The 16,838-nt window shown below is 41.1% G+C and overlaps 1 protein-coding gene across 1 annotated transcript; it reads right to left on the reverse strand.

Annotated features, from left to right (window-relative positions):
- Positions 1-4,635: 4,635 nt before the first annotated feature.
- LOC146377365 (basic helix-loop-helix transcription factor scleraxis-like) lies at positions 4,636-16,162 on the reverse strand. The gene is made up of 3 exons (XM_084945126.1): positions 15,184-16,162; positions 14,696-14,912; positions 4,636-5,391 (listed from the first exon to the last, which is right to left on the reverse strand). The coding sequence occupies exons 1-3, from the start codon at positions 15,576-15,578 to the stop codon at positions 5,353-5,355; spliced, it is 651 nt and encodes a 216-aa protein (XP_084801252.1). The 5' UTR covers positions 15,579-16,162; the 3' UTR covers positions 4,636-5,352.
- Between the last annotated feature and the right edge of the window lie 676 nt (positions 16,163-16,838).

Raw genomic sequence — 16,838 nt, forward strand, 5'->3', positions numbered from 1 at the left:
GTATTTAGTAGCTTAAGAATATTTCTCTCTAGAGATGGTAGAAATTGAGCTGAAAAGGAAAGTGTATATTTGTTTTTGCATTTTCTGGGTGGCCAGAAAGTCAAAATGAATTAAACTTCATGTTAATCTTCCGCCCTGTCTGCTGGGCGTTTGAACTGCGAATTGTTTTACAAGTTGAAATTATATTACTAGTTTTTTGTTCATCAATATTATGTTTGGAGCTTTCTGTGCTGCACCCAAATGACCATAAAAATCTATAATTACATGTTTTAAAAACATAACCTTCTATGATTCTTTTTTTCCTTGTCACTGAACGTGGAAGAGGAGATAAAAAGCATCCAATGTAGCATTTAATAATAGTGAAGTGAGAGCTAATTGGGCAGGACAATGTCTTAATATTGAAGCATAATGCTATATGTTTGGGGAAATTAGTTTAGTAGGTTTTGGGCAGACATTTTAACACTAAAACATTTATAGGAAACATTTTATTTTTCCTACTAGCCAAAACAACTTGTGCCTACGTTAAGTTGAGGGACAGAAGCAGATTCAGGAGGCTGATAACTGCCCCCTGATGCCTGCAAGGCACCATATTATAAATTGAGTAATTACATTATAATTACAGTTATGCAATTACTTGTGTTTCAAAGGTACTTCAGATATCTGTACACATGGCTGATAGAAAGAAAAAAAATCATACAAACATGCTTTTTTCTTCCTTCACAATTAATGCAAAAATCAACTGATTGCAATTCGTGTGCAGGCAGCAGTCAGACCCTGAACAAACTGATGAGCAGTCAAGCCTCTCGTTTCTACCTGTTCGTGTTTCTAAAGCAGAATCTCTGTGGCGATCGCTTTAAAGTCTCTTTGGGCTGGTTTCCATCTTTGCTTTGTGTTGTCATGTTTGTGTTCACATGTAAAAACTAAAAGAAAGACAGTGTGTGTCCTCATTAGGATAGGGCTTTGCGTTGGTGTGTGGGACTGTGCAAATATACATAGACAATAAAAAGAAAGCTCTGACTGCAGTTCCAAGGCCATAAGTATTTAAAGTTTTTGAATTTTACCTTTAATTTAAGAAGTTTAACAAAGCTACTGCAATAACTGTTTAGAAATTACAGCCATTTTTATGTGTAGCCCCCTATTTTCACAGGCTCAAAAGTAACTGCACAAACTAATATAATGTTTAAAAAACTATACTTTTCTTGATTCTTTCTAATACTTAGATGAAAATCTCTTTCGGGCAATGACTGCCTAAAGTCTAGAACTCAATGATGAGTTGCTGCTTGTTTGTGGGTCTCTCTGTATTCATTTTTGCATTTACTAAATGAAAAGCATGCTCTGCTGGGTTGAGATCAGGCGTCTTACTTGGTCGTTGGAGAATATCCCATTTCTTTGCCTTGAGAAACTCTTGGGTTGCTTTTGCAAAATTTGTGGGCCGTGAGATGCCATCTGATCAGTTTTGCAGCATTTCGCTGAATCTGAGCAGAGAGCCTTGTACACTTCACAATCCACCCTGCTACTTCTATCAGCAGTCACATCATCAATAAACACTAGTGGCCCGCTTTCTCTGGCAGTCATACATGCCCATACCATAAACTTTCATCCACCATGTTTGACAGATGATGTGGTATGCTTCAGCTCATAGGCTGTTTTTCTCCTTCTCCGTACTTTTCTCTTCACATCATTCTGGTTGAAGCTAATCTTGGCTTCATCTATCCAAAGATTTTTTTTCGCTGTCGTGCAGACTCTTAGATGTTTTTTTGGGAAAAGTCTAATCTGACCTTCTTGTTTTTGAGTGTAATCAATAATTAATAGACATCTTTTGATTGTAGACTTTAATAATGATACACCTCCTCAAGAGTGTTCTTGACGTTGGTTAGTTGTTTTTCTAAATCACTGAAATGATTTTTTTTCCCGTCATCTTCCACTTTGGCTGTCTTCTGTGGTCCCTCCAGCCTTTTGGTGTTGATGAGCTGGTCAGTGCATTCCTTCTTCTAAAAAAGTACCAAAATGTTGATTTAGCCACTCTCAAAGTTTTTGTTATCTTTCTTATACGTTTATTTTGGTTTTTCGGCCTCATGATGGTCTCCTTCACTTGTGTCAACATCTCTCTGAGCCTCATATTGAGTGTTCAAGTGAACAGCAACCAAATGCAAATTTAACAGTGGGAGTCAACTCCAGATCATTTATCTTCTTAATTTGTCATGAAATAACAAGGGAACAGGCCATGAAACCGCTTGTCAGTCAGTCATCCAATGAACTGTTTAAATCCTAAACAGTTAATGCAATATTTTTGTGAAAGTCTACAATCATCAATCACATATTGATTGTTTGATTTCAAACAAACTGTGGCATTGGACGGAAGCATTTTTTAAAATAAAGAGTCAGTGTCCAAACATTGAATGAAGTGAAGTGTAGTTATGTTTTATCTGAATCATCTACTATAAGACAAATGGTCCATACCAAAGCCGGTGGTGCCGTAAAAGTGTGCAAATTCCAGCACGAACTCTATTTTTTTTATAACTCCAGCTATCAGTGTTCACATGCCAGATTTCCGTGGGGTCATCTCTCTCAGATCATTATAGTGATAATAATAAGAGTCAGTCGGTCTTCCAACCTCCGGTTCACATTGGTCCAAAACCGCCCACTTAAATAAAAAGCAGTTTGCCCTCTCAGCTGATCTGTTTCATCAATATAAAATACAGAGATCATTAGAAAGCTAAGCTATATCACAGATCTTCCCGTGTGTGCAAATGTGCACGTCCGCTCACACAGTACATCCATCTGTTTGTGCATATGTAAGTTCATCTGCGCACAAACGTGTGAACGGTCATCTGTGTGTATGCTAAGTTGTGCGTGCGTAGGCGTAGGGGGAACCTGATCTGGTCTGTGTGGGAGGAACCAGTCCCCCCCTTTAGTATCCAGACAGACGGCCTGCTAGAGAGATCAGACTGTCAGACTAACTGGACCAGAAGTCATTAGGACACGCTAGACACACACAGCTTTTTCAAAGCTATTGCTTCCTTTTAAAAAGACAAAAAAAAAGTACCCCAGCAGTAAGATTATCTACATTTCATCGGCTCATGATAGGACTAAGATCTTTAAGACATGCGGTGCTTTTCAGATCTTTTTCTCAGATACCTATAAGCAGCAGGGACCACTTATTTTGAATCCGTGTCCTGAGATTTAGTCTTTTGTCATCCCGCGTTACGTTTTAGAAAAAAAAAACTCGTAGGGCATATCACACAACTGTATTTTTTGGTATAATCGATTATAGGCTTTGAAGCTATCTTTAATTCAGATTTTAATGAACTTTCAGACGACACGTTTCTCTCCTTCATCACCTTTGTGAGTTGTTTCTTTAAAGTGCGTGTCCTCTAAAAGACATCCATCTGGGGACATATTAACTCTAGAACTGGCTGTGAGTCCCCAGTAGTGATATAATTTGGGGGTGTTTGTAAGATCTGACACATGCACGCACACAAAATAAATCAGCTTTGTTTTTCAGCACCATTTCCACTAAAAGCTGTTTTTTGGCAGTGGAAAGTGGCATTTGAATTTTTTGTTAGTTGTTTTCCTTCATCGGGCACTTGTCACATTGTAGGAAAAAGCTTGATAATTGGCACCTCAGTCGCAGAAACAGCTTGTTAGCGTTGTTAAAAAATAATTTGGGAACACCGAACTAGTGCAGCACAGCGGTTAGCCTCCATTAAAAGAACAGGCTCAATTTACATTTCTTTTAATGGTGGAAAATAGCTTAAGAAATTCTACTGTTATATGACTTTGGGACACCAGTGGCATTATAAGATTTTAATACTCTTCATGCAGGATAATATATCACCCAGATGATGCAACATTTTCAGGTAGCCATAACTTCTATCCTCTGACCTTGAAGATAATGTAGGAAAAATGTGTAGTAGTCACAGGAGAAAGAAAAAGATAAATTATTATTTTAAAAAAGAGAATATGCTCAAAAATGAAGGGCAGAATCTACATTTTCCATCACAGCAGTTGCCAGACTGGAGGAGATGCTGTATGAAGGTGATGGAGGACACAGAGTCAGAAACACTGGAAAAGGCAGCAGAAAAAATAAGAAAACAAGACGATGATGTATGGATGCATCAATAAAAGGACAAGTTCAGAAGAATGTAGCTGGTGTGGGGCTAAGCACACTGGAAAGCCATCAACAAGCAGACTCTGGGCAGTGGCACTCCAGGGAAAAGAGAGGAAGAGCAGAGGAGAAGAGAGAACAAGCATGTGGAAAGGTAAAGAAGAGGACAGCAAAGGGACAAAGGCAGATGTCCAAGTAGCCAACCTGCAGATTCAATTTTGCTCATTTTCCTCCCCTCTCCCTTTGCCTTGCCTTTTTCTTTCCTCCTTAAGCCTCTGTTGCCAACCTCATCTGCAACTTTAGTCAGTCTGAGCAACAGCAGCACCAACTAGAACCGAGTTCTCGAGGAGAGAAGGAACAAGCATGTGAGAGAGAAAGAGAGCGTCACAGGTGAATAAGGGTAATTAGGTTTATGTGAGCTATGGGATCAGACAGAGAGGAAGTTCCACTTAATTCTCTCCACCAGCCACAAAAGGATAATACAGCATTGATTTGCTATTAAAATATATCTGCAGCTCACCGGAAAGTCACGGTGGAAACTTCTACAACGTTTATTGGTTGGGACTGGCAAGAATTAGGAGAACATTTTAGAGTACAATCTGTTTAACATACCAGCAGCATATGAATGAAATTTAATCCCAGATATACAAACAATTTATTGCTCATCTTGAGTTAAGTTCAACTCTCAAAAATGATTATTAGAAATAACCAATGCCAACAATGTTCCAGCATATTTTTGTGATGTCATATAGCCAATGATTGTACCTCAAAACGATGCACATTGTTTGTCAAAAAAAGTCATATAGCCGTTAAATAACATAGTTTCATTATATAATGTTATGTCACATAAATATACATTTATACTTCAGTTTACACATTAATAACACACAGCTTTTTGGGAATACAAGTTTATGAGTGTGTTTTCAGATCATGTGCCATAAGTTCTCAGAGTCACTGATACAGTCAAGAGTCTTTTATAAGTGGTATTAAGAGGTTCTTGGTGGTGTTGGTATGCATGTGAAAGCCATTTGAAAGTTCTCAAACTCTAAAAAATTTTTTTTTTTAAAAAAAGGTCCTTTAACAAAATGCAAACTTTAGTTAAAATGTTCCTGGAAAATCCTGGAAGTGCTACAAGGAGTCCTTCAAAAGTCTTTGAGTCTGGTTAGTCTTCAAGTTGCAGTAATTTTAAAAATCGATGTAAGCAAGTGATGAGCATTTTATCCACGTGGCTCGTGTCGTCGTCGTTAGCTCCTTATGGCGGTCTTCCTGTCTCTGTCTTTATTCTGCAAGAGACAGAAACAACATCTCACATCATTGACGGGTTCACTGAAATCAAACTGAAACAACAGTTTGGGTTTTGCTCTCATGAGTTAGAGCTGGAGAAAACTAAGCGGTAGGTGGAAAAAAGGCTAACTGCCATCTAGAAGATTGATTCTTTATGGATGTTGTTGGTGTTTTTACTTGATATATTTCATAGATTTCTCAGGAGGGTGGCTTGAGAAAGTCTTTCCTCCTGTGAGTCAACTTTATCTGTCCAGTTTCACAAATATAAAAAAACAATTTGAGGTAAGATCAAAGAAACAAACTTCTTAATCGTCATTTCATGAAAATTTGCCAGTTTTGATCGAAGCTTACTCTGGTTTCACTAACACAAGTATACTTTACGTTTAATGAATTTATTCAAACCATATTTCATCACAGAGGCTCTAAAGAAGCCCAGCAATTTTACAGTAAAAAAAAAAAAAAAATCATAACAGGTAAAAAAGATGATTTTTTTTTTTAATGTAAACCATAAAAAATGCACTCAAAAAATATATGGTTTCGTACTGGAATCACTGGCACAGCAAGTTCATGTGGTTTTAGATGCACTCTGCTTTTAGTTGATGGGAGAGTAAATTAGCCTTGACTGCATGCAGTAAACTCACATAAACACATTCTGTAATGTAGCGCACAACATTAATTGTGGTGGCAGAGAGAAATGAGCTTTTCTTTAATACTATTACAGCCTGAAGATTGACATCATGAGCTGGTTCATGACAGCAGAGCATGATGATATGCTTCTCATTTATCTGTGGTATCAGAGCAAGAGGCCCTGATTTCCTGGCTGGTTAGGAGACCTTCGCTATCTGGCCAGGAAAATAACATCACTTTTTCCCTCTTCACCTAACCTCTTCTCAGCTCACTTGGGCCATCTACCATTGGCTTTTCAGGCAACAGTCAAGGGATTTTATTGAACACACCACTGAGTGATATGCAACACATATCATCCATGCTTTTGTAAAAAAAAATTTAAAAAAAGGAGAAAAAAGACTGATGTTTTAAGGATTAACTCATAGCTGACAACGGATCTTTGTTATTTAATTCTTCAGCTGAAGAATAAGGCTACCATTATCCCATATGCTAATATAAGCACTCATGTCCTCTCCTGACTTTTCTCTACCCCCTCTCATATCATCTCAACTAACCCTCTCTGCCTCCCACTTTCCTTTCCTCTCATCACGCCGAACACCTGTTACACATTTCCTCTCAGACGGCGCACAAGGTGTAGGTGTTTGGAAAAATCCGTTTGCCTGAGATCAACATAGGTGGGTTGGTGGTTGGAAGGGTATCAGGCGGTAATCAAAGAATGAGATCATAAGACTTGGACAGGAATTGGTACTCCCACTGACGGAGGTGAGTGAGTGTGAGGAGACGCAGAAACTGTTGTTGTCAATCCTTCCTCCAGCTGGATCAGCAGAGGATCATTAGATTACACTGCAATTGAACCATTACCGTTGCTAGACATGAATCATTACCACTGTGTTACTGGCTGCGAGTGCAAGTATGAGCAACACCAGCGGTATAATTTAGTATGTAGTAGCCACGCTTAAAAGCAGCTACTTCATGTGACCAAATGTGTCTTATTTGTTCTTCTGTTGTCCTGTTTTCAAAACTAAGTAGATAGTAGATGAGATATTACTAGCATAAGGAAATATAAGAACATCAATCAGCACATGTAGGGTTTCCTCATTTGTAAAGTCCATAGAGGTCTTTCAGCCTTAATCCTAATGCAAATAAGCATATGTTTAACACCATTTATACTCTCAGTTGCCTTCTGGATTGTTTGTAGAATAAATAAATAAGAGGCACTTATATCATATTAAGAGTTTCTTATGACCCAAAGACAAAACGAGTGGGAGAAAAGGACAGAAAATCCTTATTTTGTTGGTGTCCGTGGATCCCATCTGTAGATTTGCTCTTTTTTGCTGAAGAGCGCAGTTTTATAATTTATAGTAAATTTCTTGGCTGTGATTCGTGGACCGCTGGGGGATCCCCCCACATTAAGAAGCCTTGCTTCAGGCACAAATCCATTCCTAGTACAATTGAAGAGTCTTGCTATGTGTAAAAGATTACACAAGACTAATGATTTGCCTCAAATTGTCTGTCAGTTTAACCATCTGACATGACATGTAGTCTTGCTCAGATGTCTATTTTGTGTCACTTACAGCCTGGAAAAACCTCAGCTTCATTGACGCTGTGCTCTCATTGGGCTTGTTCCCTTTCACAAACCATCAAAACCATCAGTTGGAAGACAGAAACGCAGCCATGCTCCTGGGTGTTTGTTGGAAAGCAACAGGGAAAATTGAAGGCATTTGTCAGTGGAAGGAAAAGTACTTGAGGCAGTTTAGAGTTAAAGTGGGTACGTGAGAAATTTCACTTGAAACCTGTGTGTGAAAATTGGATGATTTCCCAAATTACATCAAATTACAGCGGAATCGGTAGGAATCAGCCCACGTCTCATTGTTAGTGCTCCGTGACAGTTTAGAGGCACAGCTGTAGCTGGTGTAGGCGGTTCAGCTGGAGTGTAGCCGGTTCAGTCAAAACAGAAGGTGGAGGGGATTTGGGGAGGGGGGCTTTAAGGCCGGCCTGGTAGTCAAAACAATCTCCTGAAGACTAATAGGGCATGCTCGGATGACATCTCTGCTCTCTCTTTTCTCTTTCCAAACAGGCTCGCGCGCACACACACATACCGCTGTCTTCCCAGGAGGCCGATTTGTCTGACATTAATATGATTACCTGCTGATGTTTACTTTAGATATGATATGATGATACTACCAAACTTGAACAATATTTTTGGACCAACAAGGAGAAAGCAGCCTGTCTTAACCCTAATGTGAAGACAGTAAACACTGTCTTCACAGCATCTTATCAAGTCCACAAATTCAGTCTTTAGTATTGTTTTTCCGAAACCCAATCCTGCCGTTCCTTCACCTATAACTGGATTTTCCATTCTCTTTTTTTCCTGTGTTAAGCTGTTCTGTCAAATACAAACATCTAATTTAGTTTCTGGCTGCACGAGGACAGGAATGACTGGTTGGAAAAAATAATTTCTACTTGGGCACTGGCCCGCAATCGTATAAGGAGATTGGTATTTAACCATGAAATGAAAACTGGTAATATCCTTTCAGTTTAGCGAGTGAAAGTATGTGTATGCGTCAGGGCCTCTGGTGGCTTATAGAAGCTGTAATTTCCCCCATAAATGATCATTAATTGATAAATAAAACATAAGAGACTTCAATTAAGTGAAATAAAACACAAAATAAGGCCCCAGTCTGCCACTACGTGACTTGGACACATCGCAAATTCATGTTCATTGCAGCTTTGCCAGTAAGCACGGCTCTTGATTAATCTTAGATTGCCTAATTAGATGCTGCTTGCACCAGGCAGCCACACATGTACTTTATTTTCCCCAGCATTTTAAAAATCTGTTTTAATGACTCCATAACAAGCCAGACTTCATTTTCACTAGTCTCAGATGACTTAATTTTGCTACATTATGCACTAACCAGCGCTTGATCGTCAGTGCTAAGATGTAGACCCTAAAAAAACCAGTATGTCATTAGCTTCAGTACATATTGTTTCAAGAAACAGCATAAATCCTGCTTTGTCGCTGTGTTTCTCTAAAGCCTGGCTCGACTTTCTGTATTTTTGCTTTAATTTGCTCGGTGAGCGGCCCTTTCCCCGAAGACCGAATGGCTTCAGAATGATAGTTTTGCTAATAGATTTTGTTAGTTATCTGACCCGGCTTCTTCTGCTGGTGTTAAATTAGGATTTAACCGTTTCCATCTGTGTTGAAAATATACAGACAGGTCCACGCTCGAGGGCACACACTCGTACACAAACTCACACACACCGAGCGTGGCTGAGAATACATTTAGACGCTGCCATCAGCGTGTTAGCTGCCTTCGATGCACCTCATTAGCATAGCGAAGCTCTTGCTCACGAGGCACGAAAAACATTCCCTCCAACTCAACGCTAGCATTATCAGCAAATGAGGGCAATTTAGTTTTCATATATGACGTTCTACCGAGACGTCGACTCCGTGCACAAAAGTGACGCAATGCTTTTTTCCAGTGAAAACAGACTAATATCCAAATAACTGCAAAAACCGCAGTCATTAGCGCGGCCCCGCACATGTCCTATGCATGCATTTAAGCCCTCTTTAGACCCATGGTTCATTTGATCTCTATAAAGAAGCAAAGTGTAGTTTGAGCACAGCCTAAAAACCAACTGTCCAAACTGGAGGATAAATAGCTAAGTTGATTATCCCGCTGAGTCGTTGGCTATTTCTCTTTCTCTCTCGCTCTACTTCTCCATCTCTGTTTCCACAACTTCCTGCACACCATTAGTTTAGAAAGTGTTGAAAGCGCAGTCATGATCCAGAACTCCTTAACTAAGTAATCATATTTAAGACTTTTTTTTTTCTCTTTTTTGCACGCTGTCTAGAAGTGGTGAACGGCTGTCTGGTTGGAAAGACTAGGAGGTAGGGTGAAATGCTTTTGATAAAAGTGTCTGAGTGCGGTGGTGTGCTGTGTGCCCACATGTGTGTGTATATATATGTGTGATTGGTGTGGGCGTGAGCGTAAGCAGGGAGGGCGTTTCACAGTGAGTGGTTTCCAGGCTCCTTTAACATCACCATCAAAGCCCAACGTCAATGTGTTTCTAATAGCAGCCGCTGAATTAAACACTGGCTGTATGGCCTCAGCAGAGGATAAATCATTTACAGAACAATTAGCTCATTTGTTGCTCCGCTCTGTGCTGCCAATGACTTCCAGACACAGAGAGCCAGTCAGTGTGTGTGTGTGTGTGTGTGTGTGTATCTGTCTGTGAGTGTGTTTGCAAGGTTGCTGCTTAAGACACATTAAAAAATTCACTCTAGATGTGTCACTCACATCCGTCTCATGCAAAAACAAATGCAAGTGGTCCTCGCCCTCACACCAGCAGAGAAGAGGTGTGTTTCCAGTTGCACAGTGAGATTTTAGTGCCCCCGTCTTTCCATCCACATACAAAAATCACCATGCGTAGTTGTGCTGCAGCCGAGATATAAATCAGAACCGTTTGCGATATCAAAGGCAGAATGCATTGTCTGGTTACGTTTGCTTTTTGATTTCCAGAAATTCCAAATAAATAACCTCCGCTGAGTGCGAGTAAAACTCTGGGCCGTGCCTTAAAACGCTTGTAAACGCATCTAAATTTAACCATTTCAAAAGAAGCGCTGGTCTATTTACACCAACCACACCATAAGCACCAGAGCAGTTATATTTTCACCAAATTTTTCTTTTATTTTTTTTAAATTTTGTTTCCGAACATAAGATGTTGCTTTTAATTAATCAGACGAGCTTCTTCGAAATTCAAATGATGGAAAACGCTTGGGCACGTCACATCCAGCTTGAAAGGAGAATGCAGTGTGATTGCTCTTATTGGCAGATGAACTGCTATTTCTATTTACTTTAGCCCTTTGAATTGAATTAACCCGCTCTCTGTTTCGGGCCAAAAGAAATAGGCCACAGTTGAACGCTGCGGACTAGAGACAGACAGATTAGCACATTTTAAAAGATGTTTGTTTTGAATCACGTTTTGCATAAATTCAGCTTGTAAAATAACTGCAGCAGACAACCACCTCGACACTTTCACCATCACTGAAGGTGACCTCTACCAGATATTGACTTAAGACAATAAAGAGCTGATTATTATAAAAGCTGCCACTGTGAGCTTCTCCTGTCACATGTTGAGTCCAGGCATCTGACAGTTGCACTGACAGCAAAGAGCCTTTGCACAGGATAGCTGCATCAATCAAGTAGACAGCACGGGGATTTGAGCCGTGCTCGGCTCACCTCAGTCGTCTGTCCTCAGTATTGTACATCTCATTTACAGATGTAGCCATCAAGCATGTCCCCCCTTTTTTTTTAAATCCAAGTATCAAAGGCACCAGCATGCAAGAGCTACTATCCAGTTTGTCTTTGCCAAACTGCGTGTGCTCCACCCCTTACACATCAGATTTTTGCTGTGATATATATGAACATTCAAGGAGGTATTTGGCATCAAAACAAAAAAGATACTGAGAGTAAATTTCACAAAGTACCTTTTCATGCTTCACCTGACACTTTAGGGCATCAAGAGAGAGATTTTGTTCTTTATGTTGGCATAAAAAATTTAAAATAGATAAAAAAAAAATTTCCTGACAAGCCTCTAATAAAAACCTCTCTCCAAGTATCTTGAATTTTTCAGACGACTTGAAGGTGGGTGAAAATTTTTAACCTAAAATCTGACAAAAAAAAAAAAAAAAAAGACCCGTTATTCATCAAACGGCTGATATTTGACGACGCAGCGATATTGAGACGGTTTTAATCATGTTCTGTATCATTTTCAGGAAACTCACCGTAAATGAGTGAAATTCATTTTAAAGCTCCTTAAGACATGTCTATAAAGAACCGACACATAATGAAATCACATCATTATTCCTCCGACTCTGTAAGATGTAAAGCGTAGCACTCCGTGTGCAGTAGTCATTACTAACAACACTGTTTGTTTTGAAACAGTTATACAGTATTCACACACATAATAAGAGGAAATGAGCGTATACTTTTCTCACTTTCGCCCTCTCCGACGCTGGAAAGAAGTGTAACTGAAGCAGCTGGTCCAAGCAGACCTGACAGCTGTGATGAACCTCAATGACCATAAAAACATACAAAGAGAGCACTCAGGACACAAAGTCTCATTTTACCTTCACAATCGTTTCCTCTCTGTAATCACCAGCACCGACTCTGCTCTTTAGCCCACTTAGACCCACTATAGCCACTTTTCCAGAGAAAACGAAATGCTCTCAGGTTCTGCCAATCAGAGGAGGCCAAATGAACCTCATTTTCTCCTAAAATATATTTTAGATAATTGCATCAATTTAATTTGGAAATCGCACAATAAACATTCAGCGTGGACACATGAGCCTCTTTGCACTGCGTGTGCCGATATGATGGCGAGGAGGAGCACTGGAGCCTGGTGGAGTGATATTATTATCACTCCACCAGGCCTTTGTTGAAGGGTCCAGCTAACAAGTCCTGTGCTTGTATCCAAAGCCCAGCTCAGCTTATTCCTGTGTGCCAATACAGCTTAACTTTAAACATAGCCACACAGTGTATGCTGTACTTGTACCCACACAACATCCTGCTGCTAACCGTCTAACTAACCAAGTGAAGATTAATCCACCACTGAAATTAGACCAAGAAAGTGCACCATTTAACATTTTTTTACTGGTTGTATGCAGTAAAAAAAGAGTATAGAGTAATATAGAGTAAAAAAAAAAAAGATCTTCACATTGTGATACTGATAAGCTACTAAATTCACTTTAAGCAGAACTGCAAAGACATATAGTTGTTTGTGTGTGTGTATGATTCATAAAACTGTTTGCATAAACCAAAACTAAGCAACCATTTCTACACCCTTGTGCTAACTCATCTTCTGTCTCCTCGCTTGCGATTCTTCTGGATTCGTTTGGGGAAGTCAGCCAAGTACGCTTGACGTAACGTACACAGCACACAGGGGAGAATAATGAGACTTTTCATTGAGCTACCGGGAAACATCATAACGTGACTGACAGTGTGTAACACAGAGTAAGCTGAAGTGTCTGCGCTCGAGTGTTTTGACATGAGAAATAGTTTTCTACCCAGCATGCATTTACAGGTCAGTCATGCAACCACAGCAGCGAGCTGACAGCAGCAGATAGTATTACAAAGCTCCTACTGGCAGCTCTGACCTCCATCAGGTCGATCGATATGCACAAAGGTGGTGGTGGTGGTGTTTGAGGGGAGCCGGGGTGCACATGTTGAAGGTGAAGAAATGAAACAGAATGAGATGTTTGTGAGGACAAAGGAGGAAGTGAAGGAGTCAGCGAGGACAGACAGGTTAAAAAAGAAGGGAAGGGGTACAGGTTTCAGGCGAGTTATCTGCGAGCTGAGGACGTCTGGGTTTGGACGCTCAGGACGTCTAGTTTTTCACTCGCAGAAGTTTGGAGGGGTGGGGGGGGGGGGGGGACACTAAGACTGCTGAGTCTCAGGTTATCCCCCAGCTAAAGGGTCTCTGGGTTGAGACACTGAGGAGGGTATTAGCTTTCACACACTGCTGGGGTAACGGCGGAGTCTGCCAGATGTCAGCCCCTTACCCATAAATCCTGCTAAATGGGCGGCAGCTATGGGCTGGGGGGGGAGAAAGTCAACTCTTTATCATCTTCTGTAGCATTTGTCAAAATCAGAACTGGGGTCATATATATTTAACTTCACTCAGCTGATCCCTCATTTTCTGTATTTTCTCATCAAGCTGATGATTTTCGTCTGCGAGAGTGGCTTTGATTATGTTAATTTCCCGCGATGACTCAATCAAATATGAGCAGAAACAGGTTCGCCCTAAGGTGTAGCTTATCCATTTTAATAGTTGTAGAGAAATGTAGATTTTTATCAAGATTATTGACAAAAGTGGAGAAGAAAAGTTGGTAGTTTTGGTTTTTTTGCTCTAAAATGTTATCGATTCTCCACCTACATTTTGTCCTGTGACTGTGACTTTCACTGGAACAAAGTAATTGCCAGTTACCAATTTGTATCTCTCAGGTCAATCTCTAGAAGTTATGATTAAAACCTTCTCGTATTCGGGCTGACGTCAATGCATTCTTGAAATTATACGCATGGTTTTGGACGGATTTCATGGGCTCCTGGTCATAAATCTCAGTCACTGCATAAATACCCTTGTAAACTCTAAATTCATATTTTTTTAAAAGAGAGCAAAAACAACACCATAGATGGGTTTAGACACAACACTCGTACACATTTAGTCTGGAAAAAGCCTGCGTGCTGTTTGAACACAGCTCTCGGAGAGAAAAACAACCACTGCTGTGGACTGTAATGCTCAGAGATTTTCAGAAACCACCTGCTTGATTAAAACTAACCCCCGATGATACAATAACACTGAGTCCTTTAAAAAGTGGTTTTTCTTTTACAGTCCCTCTGGGCCAATCTGGTTTATGGGCACATTCACTGATCTCAGGTCAGCTGTCCTAAACCACCACACAGTGTCTCCGACCGCACTGGTCTTCAGCTAAATCTCTATCATTTGTATTTTGGAAAATTTAACAAAGATAAATTTAAAAAAAAACAAGACTTTTCTTTTTAACTTCCCGCCATTTAGTTTTAGAGGATTTTTAAGCAAAACGCACTTTTAACTTAATGTTTTCCCCGATTCCCTCTTCTTCTTTAACTGACTGAGAGTTCGTTATCCGCTCACCATTTTCCTCTGGTTACTGAGGCAGAAGGTACAGATGTGCTTGGGCTGTGCTGATTGGTCGGATCCTCGGTTGGGGGAGGAGCTGACATGGAAAAACGGCGGTGAGGGAGCGTGGCAGGGCTGTCCGTCATGAAGCCCTTCGCCCAGGAGCAGCACGTTACCCAGATGGCTTATGTAGCTGCTGGCCAAACGCAGCGTCTCGATCTTTGACAACTTCCTGCAATCATGAAAACAGTTGTGGTGTTGACAGAGGAAAAAAAGAAATTTGGAGGGTAACGTAAAGATATCTGCCTCATAGGATATGTTCAAACCTGTAAGAGAATGATGCTAGATGCTAGAATTTTTCTTCCCTGTTCGAGTTTGGAGAGTTTCAGATTAAAGGCCTAAATATAAAACGTTCATTTATTTGGTTCTCCAGGTGGAAATCATTCTGTCCCTGTCTTATTTGTGCATCATGTCACAAAACAGTAACTCATGCAGGTCTTTACCTGTCTGCAGGCTCGGTGGGGATGAGTGTGCGCAGCGCTGTAAATGCTGTGTTGACAGAATTGGTGCGATCTCTCTCCCGCGCGTTGGCCGCGGTCCTCTGGCGATATTCCTTAGGTGGAGATGAGTCCGGGGGGACCAGTCTCGCGGCCATGCCCCCTACTTCTATCCCTCCGCCTCCTCCCCCGCACAGCTTCCTCTTCCTGTTCACCTTGATGTGAAAGGCAGATGGGGAAGACGAGGACAAGCGAAAGGCGGCGTTGGAGGAATTGCTGGTACGCTCCTCGGAGCCCGAGCCCTCGCTACCGTTCTCATCATCGTCTTCGGAGAGAAGGGCGATGTCGCCGTAGAGGAAGCGGCCCGCGGGGGGTGCCGTGCGCAGCATGGCGAATGTCATCTTGGGCGCAACAGCGTGACAGTTACTGGTCAGTCTTGTGGGGGCTTCCTCAAGGCAAGGTTGAGCTGATGAAGCTTGTTGGCTGAAGCTGGTTGATGCTGACGGCTGCTGAAGGTGTCCACCGGAGCTATTTCCCCCAAAACTTCTCTTCTTCACAAAATAAATTAAGCCAGGAGAATCGGATGTTTCCCTTGTGAGTCTAATTTGCCTCAACTTGTAATCTCCCCTTATTGAAGTTGATCCTAAAGCAGGTTAAGAGGTCACGACAACTTGACCTCAGGGCACTCGGGTCATGGACAGCTGCAGGTTCCAAGTCCTTCTTGTTCTTTCTGGATCTATTCACATGCACTTCACATCCCAAAGATCTGTGTCTCCTGCAGCTATCACTTCAAAATAAGAATTAAAAAATCAGTTTATACTTGCATGTTGAAGCAAAAATTGGTCTCGTCTCTCATTGCTTCTCTGCGCGTCTTTCTTTGCCCTTCGTTTCTATATTTGCCCGTTTCAATTCCAGAAACGACTCTGCGCCAGCCGCCTCACTCTCTCGTGCTCTCTGTCCTTTCTCCCTCTCTGTGTGTCTCTGCTCCACATGTGCCTGCAGTCTGAGTGTTTCCGTCTGTCTCTGGTCTTAAAGCCAGTGGGAGGGCAAAAGGACTGCACTGCTCCTCCCTCTGAGCACTAAGGGTCCCTTGGCTGCTCTCTAGAAGCAGGCCGGAGAGACCGGAGGCAAGAGGCAAACCATCCGCAGGAGTTTGTTTTGGCTGCATGCTGATATGTTCCAGGGGAAATCCACCCTAAAACAGATCTTGCATCACCCACAGGGCCCTCTAAAATTTAAGAAATACGGTCGACGTGTTGGATAAAATGCTGTCATGTGGCATTAGTAATAAAGCCGTTATCTTGGACGATACAATCAGATGTCAGGTTGATCTATTTCTCTATATTTTTTTCTTTTTTCCACAGAAATGTGTCCAGAATCAAAGTTACCAAACTGTCTTTTGAATAACGACTGAATATCTTAAAAGAATTTCTGTTGTGTTAACTTGTTTTCAGTTTCTCATGTGATATGTTCTTCCTGGTTTCTGTCATTAGTCTGACAGGGCACGCTACCAGCAAGAGGTACAACTGGGTTTTGCGTTTGCAGAAAAAAAAAAATCATGTTTCGTTCAACCACTTCCTCGACTGCAGTAAGCTGTGAAGACAGAGTGGCGAGTGTGAGTGTTTTTTCTTTCCCTCCGTCTACATCTCTGATTTCATCCC

This window comes from Perissodus microlepis, chromosome 11, assembly GCF_051167445.1.
Source record: "Perissodus microlepis isolate ML-2025 ecotype Zambia chromosome 11, ASM5116744v1, whole genome shotgun sequence".
Classification (NCBI taxonomy): domain Eukaryota; kingdom Metazoa; phylum Chordata; class Actinopteri; order Cichliformes; family Cichlidae; genus Perissodus; species Perissodus microlepis.

Bases quoted from the DNA above. Each gene is read 5' to 3' on its own strand.
- LOC146377365 (XM_084945126.1), bottom strand. From the start codon at position 15,578: ATGACATTCGCCATGCTGCGCACGGCACCCCCCGCGGGCCGCTTCCTC. The intron at 14,913-15,183 runs GTAAAGACCTGC...TCATGATTGCAG, and splicing joins CCCACCGAGCCTGCAGACAG to GAAGTTGTCAAAGATCGAGA. The intron at 5,392-14,695 runs GTGAGCGGATAA...TGTCTCTTGCAG, and splicing joins TCAGTAACCAGAGGAAAATG to AATAAAGACAGAGACAGGAA.